The sequence below is a fragment of the Anoplophora glabripennis genome, unplaced genomic scaffold (genome assembly GCF_000390285.2).
Source record: "Anoplophora glabripennis isolate ALB-LARVAE unplaced genomic scaffold, Agla_2.0 scaffold727, whole genome shotgun sequence".
Classification (NCBI taxonomy): Eukaryota; Metazoa; Arthropoda; class Insecta; order Coleoptera; family Cerambycidae; genus Anoplophora; species Anoplophora glabripennis.
The window spans coordinates 219,675-243,491 of NW_019416835.1; the positions used below are offsets into that span (position 1 = coordinate 219,675).

The window sequence follows — 23,817 nt, forward strand, 5'->3', positions numbered from 1 at the left end:
CAAAATTGTCAGGAATGGCTCTTTCATCATAATGAACTGAATCTTTATATTCGGGCTAATCGTTTCGATGGAAATAACTTTTTACACCAGGAAAATTAGCGAAAATAAAAGAGAAACTCGAAAAAAGTCCTATCCGCTAGATTATTGTAAAATTGTCTAAAAGAACATAATACAAGACATCTCTCGTCTCGTGAGTCAAAAACTTTTATTAGCTAACTTCTATTTAAACAAATAAGTGAGGAAAACAGTTTTTTCACTTTGCAGGGAAAAACATCAAAANTGGTCATCTTTGTTTTCGTCGTTTGCCTTTTCTGTAATAGATGTCACTACTTATACAATTCCGACTTCGTATTCCGATATGTTAATACAATCCGTTAACAGAGGGCAGCCCTAGAAAGAGTGATGCCAGATCTACAGATTTTAAAAAGTATATTTAAATAACAACTAAATGAACTTTAAATGCAACTGAGCACTATACTCCATTTGAATAACTTCTCAGTAGGGGAAACAAGGTCACTAGATTTACAAACATAGGTATCTACTAGGTACTGTAAAAAGTTTTCTTTGTTACGCGTTGTGCTGCCCTCTATTAACGTATGGTATTAACATATCGGAATACCGAAGTCGCAATTGTATAAGTAGTGACATCTATTAAAGAAAAGCCAAACGACGAAAACAAAGATGACCACCGGTCGCTGAATTACAAGTGGAAGTGGATCTTATTTGTGGAGACGCCTTCATTATAGCAATCCTTCTCTATCGCATGGATTTCTATGACCTACTTTATCGCTCTCACGTAACGACCGATGTACCATGGGGACTTTCCGACCCTGTATATGTAGGTATATTCTACACAGTAACTTTTCACCCTGTGTATAAGTATAGGTATATTTAATTAAAGTTACAGATGAGGATTTTAAATGGCGTCATAAAAAATAAATTGGTAGTATATTGTTTGAAATTTAATAACTGACCGAATATCCGGAAAAAGCTTGGAGATACCAATGATGAAGTGACCCTTGGGAAGGCGACAGAGAGAATCGAAAATGTTGCTCCGCAAAAGTTTTATGCAATTTGACAAACTCCTATAAAAGTTTAAATACACCGTTTATGATTCTGCGACCAATTTTAGATAAAGTACCCAACAATACGTGAACGTAGTAGTCCCGAAGTTTTTGCCTTTTTATCTCTAGGTCCCCGCTAGTCAAAGCGTTCTCTTTAATTTCATATAAAACATTTGTAACGTGGATACAAGAGGATTCTGGTTACTGAAGTTGTGGCGGAACTGATCTCACGTCACAATTTATTTCTTTGAAACAATTCAAAAGATTTTCTTATCCATTTTTTCCTTTGCTTTTTCCCAGGGGATTCGATTGCTCAGATAACTTTTCCGGAGATAGCCCTTTTAAATGTATCCCCAGAAAAACTTTACTTAGGATTAACTATAAAAATCTATACATAATGTTTGAGCCCTAAAATATTAAAGAGCAAATTGGGTCTTGGGTAACTCAAATCAAAAGTCGAATATATATTGCAAAATTTTGTATCAATTAAAAATTATGGAATTGTTATTTGGCTACAAGAAAAATTGAGAGCATTTATCTAGTATCGATATACTCGTAAATAGTAAATGTCATCGTTCTCATTTTTGGATAAATTAAAAATTAGACACAAGCTATTTCCGATATGTTTTTGCGTTTGTATGAAATATATCAGCCGTATTTCATTCATGATATATCACTCAATTATAAAATACACTGGTGTTTTTCCGAATAAAGCGTATTAAATTGTAAAATATTTTAAACTAAAAAGCCAATAATGTTTTAATGTAAACACAGAAATAGGTGCGCCTATACTGATTAACAGAAAATTAAATTTAAAACATTATTTTATATCACTCTCTGAATAAACCAATTTCTATAAAGAAAAACAGTTGAAACTCACTTTCATCCTTCGCAAGTTTCACAGTGTTTTACGTCAGAACTTGTTCTTTTTTAAATCCTTATAAATGAAGTGTTTTGATTTAAGATTTTAAACTTACTCCCTTGGGTAGGGACCGGTTATTTTGAATAATGGACTTTTCTAAAATCAGAACTGAGATCCTTTAAATATTCCGGATAACGTTAAGCTAAAAATAATGGGATATTGCTTGATAACTAATTGTGTAGTAGTTACTGCCACTTTGTATTATATTCCACAAATTCACTGGATTATTTTTGAGAAAACATTACAAGCAACGCATAGTATTAAGATACAAGTGATTTATTAACGGAATAAGTGAATACATCCATCACATTCAAGGGATTCCCTCTATACATGTGCCACATGAATTTAATAGAGATAGGCATAATTCTAAACTACACATTAATTGCAAATTTATTAATTTCAATACTTTTCTGAATAATTTTTCACTTACGATATACAGGGTACTGTAATGATGTATTACAAATACATGAATTGTAGGCAACCTACAATGCATGTGAAGGGAGATAGTGCGTCGATGGTTATTCCGCATTTGGAGACAGTAACTGTGAATTTTAATGTTTTTCATCGCTGGAAGCCATCAACAGACTATTTATTTTTGTGTATTTCATCTATCATTGATTACTGCTCGAGTTTTTTGGTAGGTTACTTGTCAAGTACTGTTTGTGCGGCGAACACCCGCTCAACAAAAGTAACTCGCGGCGGATGATGTGGAATTGTTGTGGAAGTTGAAAGGCCTAATCACTGACTAATTCTGACCTGATCTAGTTTTCACCCCCCGAGGCGACGGTGACATAATTGTCGAGAGAAAACCGTTGTTCTATATTGAACTAGCGATGTCATATTAAATCCATCACAATTACTAATATGCAGGGTATATTTTAATTAGGCACGAAAGTTAAAAGGTCCAATCACTGACTAATGTACAGGTTGTGTTTTAGTCATCCATGAATATGCCTAAGCATTGACTTTGATCCAGTTTTCACCCCCATCGTCTTAGGGGGTCTAGAATTAGGCTACTTAATTTATCTTGTGCTGAAGTAATAGCAGTCAAACTTCTACCACATTGTATAGGATTGCAATTTAATGATTTTCTACGTACGTGATAAACTTCAAAATAACAATTTTTTTTGAACGTTACTTGTTCAAAAATATCTCTGCGTTTGGAGTGGTTCAAATATAAGTGGGTACTTTGCTAAAAGAAGTTTAGAAACGGTGGCATTTACTAGAATTAGTTGGCTTCTTTTGAGTACCTATCTCTTCGAAGGAGTTTTACGAAGGAAACTTTTAATTTGATTTGACAAAAGTGAAGTTTACTCAATTAAAAATTACTTCTGGAGAGTCATTACTGTGAAATGATTGTTTCTAGTGTTATTGGTGATATTAGAAACATTTTTTGCGCTCAAAATCAATATTTAACGAGTTTTCTAATATTTATTATTTTAAAATCGATGAAACACAATCCAAAAGATCGGTAAAAGATATCCCTTTAAAAGATAATATAATACTACCGTATACGAATTGGTTATATTATATTTGCGAGATTAAGGATATAGCCGAAAAGGATATAACATTATGCGAATCTTTCATAAAAAACGCGATAATCGAGTAATAATGATAAAAGCGGACGCCGAACACATAAGAGAAAAATATTTGCTTAAATGGTGGTTGGCTTTCATTTTCATGTTTACAACCTTCGGAAATGAACATTTCTACATAACTGCTTGTTCATTGGACCGGTTTCTATCGATTCCTAATTTATACTTATGGAATAGTAGGTCGATTTTGAGAAGTATCGGTTAACGGATTTAATAGACTGCTCGTCTAGTTGAAGACGTGTTTGTGCGGGACATTTCGCTACAAACGTTTTATAATTGTTTAAGCTTAACACAGGGCTTCGCTTGCGTTAGAAACCCGTCTTTACTACTCAAATGCACCGCTCTCGGACCTTTTGCGTTGACATTAAACCACCATCTCTGCGGTGTGTCTGTGACGTTTACAGCGGCGGCACTGAATATTTCCAGAGGTCCCTTTACCAAATCCTTTACTCCAAAATATGTAGGAACTAAAATCTTCGTTTATTTGTACAGTTGTGTTAATAATTACGTCTGGTTTCGAGGCAAAGAAACGATTCTGTAAAACTATATTCTGGAAGATCGGGCCTGTACAATGCAACGAAAATACTAGTACATCACAGTCACGGGCTAGAAACACTTCTACCGTCCTTTCTCGAGGATTGCCGGTGATTTGTATCCGACAAATGGGGTACGAGTGACTTAGAACGGTCATAAATCGACTGTACAGGGTTCACGTAAACGCTTCAAGAGAATGGAAATCTGTACTTTCGGATATGCAAAATCGATTTGACAATTGGACGAATTTTTACGGCGGAAAGAATAGAGTTGCGCTGCCGCTTGCGGACGTCGTATAGTAAGGGTATACAGCGGAGGATACTTTTTGAAAAATGTCAAGTGTAAATTAAATATTTAGGCAAATAAGTATAAATACTATGGCTCTGACTCTGAACAGAAAAGGAAAGATATGAAATCATTTCCGGGCAAGTGATATTTTTTGTGGAGTTTTAGTTCGGACAGAAACAGAGAGAAAAAAAGCTCGTGTCATTTTCGTGCCTACCGCGAGCTCCACTGATAAAGATAAGGATATACGACTTCCATATGTTGGTTTCCATTGCTAGAGGTCTGAATTTTAATATTATGGAAAACCTAAAGATTTCGTAAAGACCATTAGGCCCTTTACTTCAACATAATATTGCCTGAAAAAAATTTATATATATACAGGGTGTATATATGTATATATATATATATATATATATATATATATATATATATATATATATATATATATATATATATATATATATATATATATATATATATATATATATATATATATATATATATATATATATATATATATATATATATATATATATATATATATATATATATATATATATATATATATATATATATATATATATATATATATATATATATATATATATATATATATATATATATATATATATATATATATATATATATATATATATATATATATATATATATATATATATATATATATATATATATATATATATATATATATATATATATATATATATATATATATATATATATATATATATATATATATATATATATATATATATATATATATATATATATATATATATATATATATATATATATATATATATATATATATATATATATATATATATATATATATATATATATATATATATATATATATATATATATATATATATATATATATATATATATATATATATATATATATATATATATATATATATATATATATATATATATATATATATATATATATATATATATATATATATATATATATATATATATATATATATATATATATATATATATATATATATATATATATATATATATATATATATATATATATATATATATATATATATATATATATATATATATATATATATATATATATATATATATATATATATATATATATATATATATATATATATATATATATATATATATATATATATATATATATATATATATATATATATATATATATATATATATATATATATATATATATATATATATATATATATATATATATATATATATATATATATATATATATATATATATATATATATATATATATATATATATATATATATATATATATATATATATATATATATATATATATATATATATATATATATATATATATATATATATATATATATATATATATATATATATATATATATATATATATATATATATATATATATATATATATATATATATATATATATATATATATATATATATATATATATATATATATATATATATATATATATATATATATATATATATATATATATATATATATATATATATATATATATATATATATATATATATATATATATATATATATATATATATATATATATATATATATATATATATATATATATATATATATATATATATATATATATATATATATATATATATATATATATATATATATATATATATATATATATATATATATATATATATATATATATATATATATATATATATATATATATATATATATATATATATATATATATATATATATATATATATATATATATATATATATATATATATATATATATATATATATATATATATATATATATATATATATATATATATATATATATATATATATATATATATATATATATATATATATATATATATATATATATATATATATATATATATATATATATATATATATATATATATATATATATATATATATATATATATATATATATATATATATATATATATATATATATATATATATATATATATATATATATATATATATATATATATATATATATATATATATATATATATATATATATATATATATATATATATATATATATATATATATATATATATATATATATATATATATATATATATATATATATATATATATATATATATATATATATATATATATATATATATATATATATATATATATATATATATATATATATATATATATATATATATATATATATATATATATATATATATATATATATATATATATATATATATATATATATATATATATATATATATATATATATATATATATATATATATATATATATATATATATATATATATATATATATATATATATATATATATATATATATATATATATATATATATATATATATATATATATATATATATATATATATATATATATATATATATATATATATATATATATATATATATATATATATATATATATATATATATATATATATATATATATATATATATATATATATATATATATATATATATATATATATATATATATATATATATATATATATATATATATATATATATATATATATATATATATATATATATATATATATATATATATATATATATATATATATATATATATATATATATATATATATATATATATATATATATATATATATATATATATATATATATATATATATATATATATATATATATATATATATATATATATATATATATATATATATATATATATATATATATATATATATATATATATATATATATATATATATATATATATATATATATATATATATATATATATATATATATATATATATATATATATATATATATATATATATATATATATATATATATATATATATATATATATATATATATATATATATATATATATATATATATATATATATATATATATATATATATATATATATATATATATATATATATATATATATATATATATATATATATATATATATATATATATATATATATATATATATATATATATATATATATATATATATATATATATATATATATATATATATATATATATATATATATATATATATATATATATATATATATATATATATATATATATATATATATATATATATATATATATATATATATATATATATATATATATATATATATATATATATATATATATATATATATATATATATATATATATATATATATATATATATATATATATATATATATATATATATATATATATATATATATATATATATATATATATATATATATATATATATATATATATATATATATATATATATATATATATATATATATATATATATATATATATATATATATATATATATATATATATATATATATATATATATATATATATATATATATATATATATATATATATATATATATATATATATATATATATATATATATATATATATATATATATATATATATATATATATATATATATATATATATATATATATATATATATATATATATATATATATATATATATATATATATATATATATATATATATATATATATATATATATATATATATATATATATATATATATATATATATATATATATATATATATATATATATATATATATATATATATATATATATATATATATATATATATATATATATATATATATATATATATATATATATATATATATATATATATATATATATATATATATATATATATATATATATATATATATATATATATATATATATATATATATATATATATATATATATATATATATATATATATATATATATATATATATATATATATATATATATATATATATATATATATATATATATATATATATATATATATATATATATATATATATATATATATATATATATATATATATATATATATATATATATATATATATATATATATATATATATATATATATATATATATATATATATATATATATATATATATATATATATATATATATATATATATATATATATATATATATATATATATATATATATATATATATATATATATATATATATATATATATATATATATATATATATATATATATATATATATATATATATATATATATATATATATATATATATATATATATATATATATATATATATATATATATATATATATATATATATATATATATATATATATATATATATATATATATATATATATATATATATATATATATATATATATATATATATATATATATATATATATATATATATATATATATATATATATATATATATATATATATATATATATATATATATATATATATATATATATATATATATATATATATATATATATATATATATATATATATATATATATATATATATATATATATATATATATATATATATATATATATATATATATATATATATATATATATATATATATATATATATATATATATATATATATATATATATATATATATATATATATATATATATATATATATATATATATATATATATATATATATATATATATATATATATATATATATATATATATATATATATATATATATATATATATATATATATATATATATATATATATATATATATATATATATATATATATATATATATATATATATATATATATATATATATATATATATATATATATATATATATATATATATATATATATATATATATATATATATATATATATATATATATATATATATATATATATATATATATATATATATATATATATATATATATATATATATATATATATATATATATATATATATATATATATATATATATATATATATATATATATATATATATATATATATATATATATATATATATATATATATATATATATATATATATATATATATATATATATATATATATATATATATATATATATATATATATATATATATATATATATATATATATATATATATATATATATATATATATATATATATATATATATATATATATATATATATATATATATATATATATATATATATATATATATATATATATATATATATATATATATATATATATATATATATATATATATATATATATATATATATATATATATATATATATATATATATATATATATATATATATATATATATATATATATATATATATATATATATATATATATATATATATATATATATATATATATATATATATATATATATATATATATATATATATATATATATATATATATATATATATATATATATATATATATATATATATATATATATATATATATATATATATATATATATATATATATATATATATATATATATATATATATATATATATATATATATATATATATATATATATATATATATATATATATATATATATATATATATATATATATATATATATATATATATATATATATATATATATATATATATATATATATATATATATATATATATATATATATATATATATATATATATATATATATATATATATATATATATATATATATATATATATATATATATATATATATATATATATATATATATATATATATATATATATATATATATATATATATATATATATATATATATATATATATATATATATATATATATATATATATATATATATATATATATATATATATATATATATATATATATATATATATATATATATATATATATATATATATATATATATATATATATATATATATATATATATATATATATATATATATATATATATATATATATATATATATATATATATATATATATATATATATATATATATATATATATATATATATATATATATATATATATATATATATATATATATATATATATATATATATATATATATATATATATATATATATATATATATATATATATATATATATATATATATATATATATATATATATATATATATATATATATATATATATATATATATATATATATATATATATATATATATATATATATATATATATATATATATATATATATATATATATATATATATATATATATATATATATATATATATATATATATATATATATATATATATATATATATATATATATATATATATATATATATATATATATATATATATATATATATATATATATATATATATATATATATATATATATATATATATATATATATATATATATATATATATATATATATATATATATATATATATATATATATATATATATATATATATATATATATATATATATATATATATATATATATATATATATATATATATATATATATATATATATATATATATATATATATATATATATATATATATATATATATATATATATATATATATATATATATATATATATATATATATATATATATATATATATATATATATATATATATATATATATATATATATATATATATATATATATATATATATATATATATATATATATATATATATATATATATATATATATATATATATATATATATATATATATATATATATATATATATATATATATATATATATATATATATATATATATATATATATATATATATATATATATATATATATATATATATATATATATATATATATATATATATATATATATATATATATATATATATATATATATATATATATATATATATATATATATATATATATATATATATATATATATATATATATATATATATATATATATATATATATATATATATATATATATATATATATATATATATATATATATATATATATATATATATATATATATATATATATATATATATATATATATATATATATATATATATATATATATATATATATATATATATATATATATATATATATATATATATATATATATATATATATATATATATATATATATATATATATATATATATATATATATATATATATATATATATATATATATATATATATATATATATATATATATATATATATATATATATATATATATATATATATATATATATATATATATATATATATATATATATATATATATATATATATATATATATATATATATATATATATATATATATATATATATATATATATATATATATATATATATATATATATATATATATATATATATATATATATATATATATATATATATATATATATATATATATATATATATATATATATATATATATATATATATATATATATATATATATATATATATATATATATATATATATATATATATATATATATATATATATATATATATATATATATATATATATATATATATATATATATATATATATATATATATATATATATATATATATATATATATATATATATATATATATATATATATATATATATATATATATATATATATATATATATATATATATATATATATATATATATATATATATATATATATATATATATATATATATATATATATATATATATATATATATATATATATATATATATATATATATATATATATATATATATATATATATATATATATATATATATATATATATATATATATATATATATATATATATATATATATATATATATATATATATATATATATATATATATATATATATATATATATATATATATATATATATATATATATATATATATATATATATATATATATATATATATATATATATATATATATATATATATATATATATATATATATATATATATATATATATATATATATATATATATATATATATATATATATATATATATATATATATATATATATATATATATATATATATATATATATATATATATATATATATATATATATATATATATATATATATATATATATATATATATATATATATATATATATATATATATATATATATATATATATATATATATATATATATATATATATATATATATATATATATATATATATATATATATATATATATATATATATATATATATATATATATATATATATATATATATATATATATATATATATATATATATATATATATATATATATATATATATATATATATATATATATATATATATATATATATATATATATATATATATATATATATATATATATATATATATATATATATATATATATATATATATATATATATATATATATATATATATATATATATATATATATATATATATATATATATATATATATATATATATATATATATATATATATATATATATATATATATATATATATATATATATATATATATATATATATATATATATATATATATATATATATATATATATATATATATATATATATATATATATATATATATATATATATATATATATATATATATATATATATATATATATATATATATATATATATATATATATATATATATATATATATATATATATATATATATATATATATATATATATATATATATATATATATATATATATATATATATATATATATATATATATATATATATATATATATATATATATATATATATATATATATATATATATATATATATATATATATATATATATATATATATATATATATATATATATATATATATATATATATATATATATATATATATATATATATATATATATATATATATATATATATATATATATATATATATATATATATATATATATATATATATATATATATATATATATATATATATATATATATATATATATATATATATATATATATATATATATATATATATATATATATATATATATATATATATATATATATATATATATATATATATATATATATATATATATATATATATATATATATATATATATATATATATATATATATATATATATATATATATATATATATNAAATGGGCACTTTTCTTGTTTTTTTGCAATAACTTTTTTGTTTATTAACCGATTTTAATTTAACTAATCTCATTTTGTAGATAATTTTACTCCCTATAAGCTGTCTGAGAGTCACTTTTCGCTAAAATTGATGGTTTTCCCTGCAAAGTGAAAAAACTGTTTTCCTCACTTATTTGTTTAAATAGAAAAGTTAGCTAATAAAAGTTTTTGACTCACGAGACGAGAGATGTCTTGTATTATGTTCCTTTAGACAATTTTACAATAATCTAGCGAATAAGACTTATTTCGAGTAAAAATTTAATTTGCTTGGTCTATTTCTTTAAAATATATTCCCTACGATTGAAAATAGGGGTACTTTACTCTCGAGCAGATTTGCAGTTTTCGTCTGCCCCTCGTATATAACAGCCATTTTATGAAGTTTGAAGGGCGATATTTTGATACAGAGACGACTGATAATCCAAGAAATTTGTTAAATTTATACATAAAGTATTTTCCCATATGGTGCAAACTTTTTGGATACTGCTGTGTATGTATAGCAGTGTTATAGTATTATATAAATTCCAGTTTCGTTTATTCAACTATAAATGAATTTGGAGCTATCCAAAGAAATGGAATTCGCGGTTAAAGTGGTGGCATTTACGTCTAATGCGACTTTAAACCGCCCCAATTCCCTGCGAAACGGAAGGTGGTAAAATTCTGTGATATTTAAGTAGTCGTATTACCTTTCGTGTTGAGATATTTCGATAAAAATTATTTTGAACTGAATTCCAACATCACTTTTGTTTGTTAAACTCTTGTTTCGTCGATCTCACTGGCTGAAATTTAACATGAACGAAGAGGTATGCTGTGTGAAATATCCTGACAGGCGGTAAAAGGGTTAAGGGCGATGAAACTGTATCTGCCCGTATTTTTCTTGATGGCCCCGATTAAAGGGTCATATACAGAAATAGTAACCGCAACATTGAGCGAGAACCTTTTTTATCAAAGCCTCGAATTTACGAAAAAATGTTATTTCCATCCGGTTCAACGGAGGGCGAAACACATACATAAAAATCTAAAAAATCTCGCTTAAACCATTTCCCACTCATAATTTTGAATGATTCTTATAAAAGTTATTGCTATTGTTGGTAAATAAACCTAAGAAGGAAAACTGATTGTGAGTTACGTCTGTAACTATTTAAAGGAGTTTCAAGTTCGCCTTTCTCCTCCCTGATACTTCAAACCGAGGGGCGATCCGCTAAGGAAAAAACGTACGAAGATTACAAAATTTCTGAAATCTCTTGTAATGTATCTGCAGATTTCAATATCGATTAAAAAAAATTACAAATTTCATATAAATAATCAAGATTACAATATCTTTCAACCGATTACAAAACATTTCAGGAGATTTCAGAGTTATTTTAGTAGATTTCAATGATTATTTAAGATTTCAATAGGATTATTCGAAATTAAAAGAAGATTTCAAAATTTCTTAATAATATTTCAAGGAATACGGGAAGATTACAATAAGTTTTGAATGTCCATTTGAACAAAAATAATTGAATTAACTTCAACTGTCATTCATTTCATTCATTAACAGTAGTGCTTTGATTAAGAATTTCCAGTATCATTTTTACGCAAAAATTGTAACATTCTGATTAAGTTTTTGTTCGAATGAACGTTAAAAACTTTTTGTCATGACAAAAATGATAACGCCATTTTGAAAGTAGGTAAGTATATATTTTTATTGAAAGATAAAAATATAATAATCCAATAAACTAATAAAAAAAAAAAAATAGAAGTAACATAAAATAAACATTTTCCCAAAAAATAAATAATAAGAAATATTTTAAGCTTTTATTAACACTTGTATTTAATACTTTACCTGTATACAGTGTATTTAAAAAAGACGCGGCAATATTTAAGGGAGCGATTGCCCAGATCATTTTTTAAAAAAAAAGTTCCTATAAACATACGTCCGCAAACGCTTCGTTACCGATCTACAGAATGTTGAAATTTCATTAAAAAAACAGTAAAAATTAAATTTCTCCAAAACCTCTTGATATTATAATGAAATTTTAGGCCTGTCAATAGCTATGGCAGACGCGTACTTTGCAATACAAAACGATTTTTTAGTCTTACCAGTGACTAGCTATTTTTAATGAAAAAAATAGGACGCCGCTGGTTTTTCTAAAAATATAATTTTTTAATTCCTTGTTCAATTATGAAGAAGAAAGCTTTCCTCAGATTATACGCACCGTACGTCACACCGTTATTGAGTAAAAAAATAAAAAACATTTTATTGCGCACCTAAACCCAATGTTGTTTTAATTGAGAAATTTAAATTATTGAACAAAGAAATTCAAATTATCAAATTTGATTGATTTTTGAAATGTGGTACATACTGTTGTTTGTAGTAGGTAATAATAAGGGGCTGCGTTTTAGAGAAATTTAATTTTTACTGTTTTTTAATGAAATTTCACATTCTGTAGATCGGTAACGAAGCGTTTGCGGACCTATGTTTATAGGACTTTTTTTATAAACTGACCTGAGCAATCACTCCCTTAAATATTGCCGCGTCTTTTTTAAACACACTGTATACAAGTAAAGTATTAAATGCAAGTATTAATAAAAGCTTAATATATTTTTTATTTATTAGTTTTTGGGAAAATACTTACCTACTTTCAAAATAGCATTATCATTTTTGTCATGACAAAATGTTTTTAACGTTCATTCGAACAAAAAACTTAATCAGAATGTTACAATTTTTGCCCAAAAAATGCCTGATACTGGAAATTCTTAATCAAAGTACTACTGTTAATGAATGAAATTAATGACATTTGAAGTTAATTCAATTATTTTTGTTCAAATGGACATTCAAAACTTATTGTAATCTTCCCGTATTCCTTGAAACCTTATTAAGAAATTTTGAAATATTCTTTTAATTTCTAATAATCCTATTGAAATCTTAAGTAATCATTGAAATCTACTAAAATAACTCTGAAATCTCCTGAAATGTGTTGTAATCTTGATTATTTATATGAAATTTGTAATATTTTTTGAATTGATATTGAAATCTGCAGATACATTACAAGAGATTTCAGAAATTTTGTAATCTTCGTCTGTTTTTTCCTTGGCGGATTGCCCTTCGGAACACACCAATCGCACCATATAGGTTTCTGTCGAGGTTTCTGTGGCATTCTTTGGAAAATGAGGAAGGGGGGGGGGCGTTGTATACCGACTACATCCACGAAATTCATTAGCTGATTACATAGATTACAGCGAGGATTACAGATAAGATTACGTAGATTACAGACAGATTACATAGATTACAGATAAGATTACGTAGATTACATAAAGATTCCAGGGCAAACGTACGAAGATTACATCAGCGGATCGCCCCTCGCTTCAAACTATTAAATTTTCCATTCACCTCAGTTTGATTTACTCTTAAACTTTCCTTCATTTTCATTAAAACACCGCGGCAAAGGGAATAATAAAAATATAATCATTTAATAGTTTCTTTACATTAATAGTACATTTACTTGACGGTTGAGGAAGTTGAGTGACGTAACGCAACAATCGGATCTGTTATTAAAATTAATACATAAAAATATCATTTTTATGCAAGCTGAAGTGATTTATGCGAAGCTGAAATGTAAATACGTTTTAAAATAATACCTTAACTTTGTGTGTTGCTTAATTCCCTTAAACCAGAATAAACCAACTTTGTGAAGCAAATTTTCTGTATAAATTAACACCTAAGTGTATTTTTGTTGGTCGTTAAATGCAGCCGTCGCTAATTTCCTCTAGGGCTTACCTTCACGAAGGGTAACCATGTAATAAGAAGGTTTACTTGGTTCGCTGAGCCCCATCGCATTCATTGCCATTACTCTAAAACTGTACACGGTGTACGGCTGCAAACCTCCTACTTGATATGTCGTTTCGTTGTTAGGTGTTCGAATATCTGTTTCATCCCAATCTCCATCCTCGCCCACGCTGAAAATAAGAGCACTTGTCAGATAAGCAGTACAAATTACATATGCCATGCCGCGGCCCCATTGCCAAAGAGGTCGTCAGACAAACTTTAAATGATAAGTAAACCAAGACTTTTTAACATTTCGTTTCGACCCACCCAAAGGTTTATCTTGGCAGGCGAATATTGCGCCGCAATTATTTTTCTTTTGTAATTTAACAAGTGCACCTACTGCATGGCAATCCGTCTATGGAAGTAAAATGATATGCCTATACGATTTTACTGAAATTACTCGAAAACGCAAAATTACAAGGAACATACAGTAAAATTACATCAACTTTTTTTTGACAGAAGTATTTTCCAGGAAATATATTTAGGAAACTCATGTGAGCTTTTGCACGATTACACACTTTATATTTGTGTCTGTCTCCAATAACCTGTCTTTTCACGAAATGACGAACGTCTAAAATGAACGAAATTAAAGAACCCCTTTTCAATACTACCGAGAGCCATTTGGTATTTTACGAAGACTCTAAAAGGTCTTTCCACTTTTTTTCATTTATGTAGGAAACGACTAGCCGTTTTTAAACAAATAGTTGTACACTTCAATTGTAATTGTGCAGAAGTACTCGAAAAATCTTTTGAATTTAAGTTTAATAATTATTTCCTCGTACTCTGATTCAATATGCACAAAAGGGCTTATATTAAAAATGTCGCAAACCCTTATGGAAGGGAACCCAACGCTCTCATGTGCGTGAAACGGCCGTTTATACGAGTTTTACATCTGGGTTAGTATTTAATGAAACAATTGCGGAATAAATATGAACAGTCTCCCGGGGTGTGCTTCGTAGTGGAGACTAAAGATGTCACTTAGTACGTAATGCAATTAATTACCTTGCAACCAATTATTTTAACTCTTAAGTTTTTACATTTACCATATATTAATAAGAATTTAATATCAATTCGTTAACAGTCAAGGAGTGTTGTTTACAGTATCAAATTTTTGTATTTCCTGGTACACAATCAAATTGATTGCATGCCACTCTCAGCTAATATTGTTTATTATGTTTTGGTGTCGTAAACATCCTACCTTTCATCAGTATAATGTAAATTCAAACGTTTTAATCAAGTCTCCTTTATTTGCAATGTTGAACAATTTTAACAGAACCTCAGCACTCGTGACATTTATTTTGATGGTTTAGATAAAATTGGGCATAATGCAACTACTCACTTTTCTGAATGCAAATAATCGTTGTGTCTGGTTATAATTATTTTTTTATAATCACATTCCTGCCAGCCTTGTTATTGTTTGCTGTTTCTGCGTATGTTCGTAGTCACACATTTTCTAATTTTGTCCTGTAATTGGAGAAATCTGTCGGGTAATAAATGGTATTATTATTATTATAATTAATTTATATTTTTACAGCTTCAACTGGATACCTTAGTGAAGGGTGCGTTTTTCTTTACAAATATTTTGTAATTTAATTCTTTAAAAATGCCTGGATCTGCGTTTAATAACGGAATAGATACGACTGTAAAGCCATATTGTTCGAGACAACCGATGAACTATTTAATTTTATGAAGCAGGAGTAAAACACTGCACTAATTTAATTATATTAGAGACTGAAGGAAACACGTACTTTGCGTACGCTAATATATAATTCACAAACTTCCTTCACTAAAAAGTTTACATTCCATTCCATTTTAATGGGGCACTTTTAAAAAGAGGTGGTTTTAATTACAAAATAAATAAATCTCAGGAAATGTGAATTCATTTTTTGTTATAAAAATGCTGGTATTTTACCGATACAGTATTGACTGTAAATCGTTTCATGTTTTATTCATAAATACATCAAATAAAGCCGTTTTTGGGACTTCATTCATTAATACTAAAATTGAAATACAAAGCCTATTCATTGAATATATTTTTGGTGCAGATACCTGTGTATGAAAATAACATCAAGTTATTAAGAAAACTGTACTTTCGTTTGGCAGTTTGCAATGCAAAAAAATTGTGACATAAAATGTCTAATTTGTGGAACCTTCAAATATAGTATATTGGGTTGTGCCAATATAAACGTTTAGAAAAAAAAGTTGCGTGATACCTAAACCGTTTTAAGAAATTTTCATAGTTTCGCGAAACAAATTCCCTCTATTTTGTGACAATGTTAGTGGATTTTTGCGAACTCGTTACCCTATTAAAACTTAGTAATGAGGTTATAGTAGAGTCGTATAAAGCGAATAATGGCAGTAGATTTAACAATGGTTATTAAATTTTATGTGTCAATATTTTACAGAGGCATAATGCCTAAGTTTCGTGTTTCTTGTTGGCAGTAAAAACTGAATTACTAGGCTTCCGCGTCAATATCGGAATTTAGTCCACAAAACCTTTTCATCTGGACCAGAAAAAAAAATGTATTGACGGAACTGAAAAGAGCATTGTGTTTAATTTTGCGAATTCCATTCCTGTGACAGATTTTATATATCATTTAATACAAAGCGTGCATTCAGAATGCTATATTTCATTTACCATATTCAAGGAGAGCACAAACGGAGAATTTTCATCGCTACGCATACCGATATATTCTAACTAGAAATATTTTTTAATATTGTTCTGCGGTTATTGTTTCGATATTGTGCGATGGTATTACTGTCTAGAAAGATAGATAAAAGATTTGAATGATTTGCATTCCACTGGCAATATTGTATTATGCAAAATCACGGCTTCTAAAATGATACACGCTGATTATAAAACGTCTCTGTTGTACTAACTCACCCGGCATCTTAAGGATGATTATGCAATCTAGTGTCGATGTTATATTGAACAATGCGAGTTAGAGTAAACCCTGATATATCACCTCGTATTCATATCGAAAATTGAACGAACAGAGTGCAATCCGATTCACTAATTAACGCCTGCCGAATGACTTGCTTTACAAATGGAGACACAGATAATCTATCACCCATCCCATAGAGCTATGTTTGACTTGATCTTATAATTGGCTTATGAAGAAGATCGAGCGTGTTTTTTTCATTCGCGAACAGTTATAAATGTTTCTGTTGTACAAAGCGTCCCGTTTTTGTGCCACATTTCCCATGTTTGTTATTTTAAATGATATGTAATATCCTTTTTCACGTAACATAATTAAATTTAACAACACACCAAATTTCATTAAAATAGTCATTTTTGCAATTTTGAAAATGTTCCGGACCTCGCCCAGATCTAGGGATCTGCACTTTTATTGTGTGAGTTGTACTCACATCCACCTCAAAGCAGATGGGTCATGGTCTAACAGTGGATGTACAATTCTCTGTTTAAGTTCATATTCATAAAGTGCACATCGTAGTTAAAATAATTTATGAAAAGACTCAATTAATGCACTTAATTGTAAAGTTCACAACTAAACGTATACATAGGTTAGGTATAGTGTTTAGTCCAATTAACTAAGCCTTTAAATCGAAATTTTGCCAACTTGGCTGAATTTTTGATATGAGATAGTTTAAGGTATATTATAACAATAAGTGAGAGTAATTTTTTGTTCAACCCCCGGCCAAGGGTGGAAAAAGATAAAACAAAGGGCTTTTTCAAGATAACTCAAAAAGGGTAAGAGCTAGAAAAAAAAGTTTTTCATGAAAGTTGTAAAGCAGACAATTCTACATAAAAATGGTCTCTTAGCTTTTTCTTGTACTATTAAAATTAACAGAGTTAGGGAGGCTAGAAGTTAAGGGAAGATTTCAGAAATTTAATTTTGTTAAATCATTAAAATTAACGATTAAAAATTTGATTTTTTGTTATAACTTTCTTATTAAAAATTAAAAAATATATCTATTTCTCTGAAAAGAAAAGTTACATATTTTAGAGCAGATTGAAAAAAAAAATTACAAAATTCAATCATTTTTCTGTTTGTTATGATTTTTTTTAAATTTCTGAAATCTTCCCTTAACTTCTAGCCTCCCTAACTCTGTTAATTGTAATAGTACAAGAAAAAGTTAAGAGGCCATTTTTATGTAGAATTGTCTGCTTTACAACTTTCATGAAAAACTTTTTTTTCTAGCTCTTACCCTTTTTGAGTTATCTTGAAAAAGCCCTTTGTTTTATCTTTTTCCACCCTTGGCCGGGGGTTGAACAAAAAATTACTCTCACTTATTGTTATAATATACCTTAAACTAACTCATATCAAAAATTCACCCAAGTTGACAAAATTTCGATTTAAAGGCTTAGTTAATTGGACTAGTTGGCAACAATCATTTATCGAATTGGAAATTAACGAATAAATTTAATTTATAGAAATTAAAATGTTCAAGTTAAATAATATTTTTCGGGCGTTTATTGCACGTATTATTTTGTTTAACGTTTTTTTTTCATATTCAAATTAGGTAATCATCTTTTGATAAAGTTTGATAGATCCATTACAGAACGCCCTTACGCGAAAATGTGGGGTAATAAACCTTTTAGTGAATCAGGAAGTTCAGGAAATAACTGTAAATTAATAATTTCCTTACTTTTTGTGCTCAAGGAGCATTCACTCAATACTCAATACGCTTTATGTACACAGTAAGGAAGGAAGAACTGTATTTTCAGATGTAAATGGGCTTTGTGATACTGCCATGAAAGTGAAAAATCGTTTCTTCTATATATTATCGATTGTCGTGTTCAGTACAATATCAGCAAATGTTTTCTTTTACATGGTCCCTTACCGAGTTGTTTTAGGAATATGATAACATGTCATGAAATGGCAAGCGGGAACCGTTTAGAAATACTGGTAAGGATTTAGCAACAACTCCCTTGTTTCTGATTATTGTGGTTAGCATAGGGAATAGAATTACGAATGCCTTATACTAAACCTCTTAGGAATACACTGGCACGATTGTTTAATTAGCTCTTTCTAACTAATTAAATATAATCTCTGACTGTCATCCAGTACAAACATTAAGCACTTAGTAGTAGGTACTTACTTTCGTTTACGTTCATTGATTATTGAGGATGATAATTATTTTCCGTATTTTCAGTGTTGTTAAACGGTTTTTGTAACGTACTTTATTTCACGTCTGGCGAGGAACGGTCGTAGGTCAATAGAAATAATACATTGGCTCTGAAAAATAGCAGAAACATGTCAGAGAAATTTCTTTCAACATAATATCAGTGATGCCATAACACAAAAGAAAGGGAAGTTAACTGTCACGACTGTCCATCCAATTTAGTGTGTCCCGTGAAACAAAACACTATTTAATAAAATAATCGTATATTTTAATATACGCCGCAGAAGCAAATAATTTTTTCTACCAATTTGACTTTTAAAAATTCAAATTTTTTTTTTTTAATTCTTATAGATTTTCTTTTGTAGTTGTTTGTAGTAACAATATTTTCGTTTGTAGTAGCTCAAGAAAAAAGTAATATGACCTATAAAAAAACCCATCCCCACAATTTAGCCGCACTTAAATCTGATGGTTGCTTCCTATAGAAAATCGTTTGTAGTTGATTGTAGTGAACGAATTTTCGTTTGTAGTAACAAGGAAAAACCGTTAGAGCTATTTTAAAAATTTGTCATGAGTAAATTTAGAAAGCGCTTCTAATTTCAAGTTTATTTGTGTATAATAACTTCTATACGTGAAATTATCTTTTTAACATTGTTTAAAGTTGTTTGTAGTTGCACATATTTTGTTTGTAGTTCAGCGAAAACTATCTAAAAGTCACTACATTCCAAACTATGGCTCCAAAATCGTTTGTAGTTGTTTGTAGTAGAATTGAATAATTCCAAATAATTAGAATTTTCACCACCAAGAACGGCGGTGACAGCACTTTTAACATTAAGGCGATGTTTCGCATTGTATTAGCTATGATCCTGTCCAAATTTGGTTAGTGCAACTCTCTCGGTTTCGAGAATTGAATATGTTTTCAGCCACGAAATGGACATTAGAAATCCAACTGGAAAGCCAATTGGGAAACCAATTGGAAATCTAATTGGGAATCCAATTGGAAATCCAATTGGTAAAACCAAAGCCCCTCCATATCTTTTTAACCTAGCATTTCATTCCAGCAAATCAAACCGCACCCTTCTAGGTCGAAAAATAAAAATTTTACGGGATGTTCGCCAATTTCAAAAGCCACGTGACTTATAACGTTACCTAACATAGCCCCTCCATATCTTTTTAACCGTTGAAAATATCTGGCGTCCCTCTAGCATTTCGTTCGAGGATTCCAGCAAATCAAACCGCACCCTTCTAGGTCGAAAAATAAAAATTTTACGGGCTGTTCGCCAATTTCAAAAGCCACGTGACTTAAAA

General features: G+C 20.6%; 1 protein-coding gene across 1 annotated transcript in view; it reads right to left on the reverse strand.

The window, feature by feature from the left end:
- The window catches only part of LOC108914689 (receptor-type tyrosine-protein phosphatase S-like), a 41,368-nt gene extending 23,763 nt beyond the window's left edge, over positions 1-17,605 (reverse strand). Inside the window, exon 1 of the mRNA XM_018720540.1 lies at positions 17,377-17,605. Coding sequence (XP_018576056.1) covers positions 17,377-17,605 — 229 coding nt within the window. The remainder of the gene's footprint in view (positions 1-17,376) is intronic.
- Positions 17,606-23,817: the final 6,212 nt, after the last annotated feature.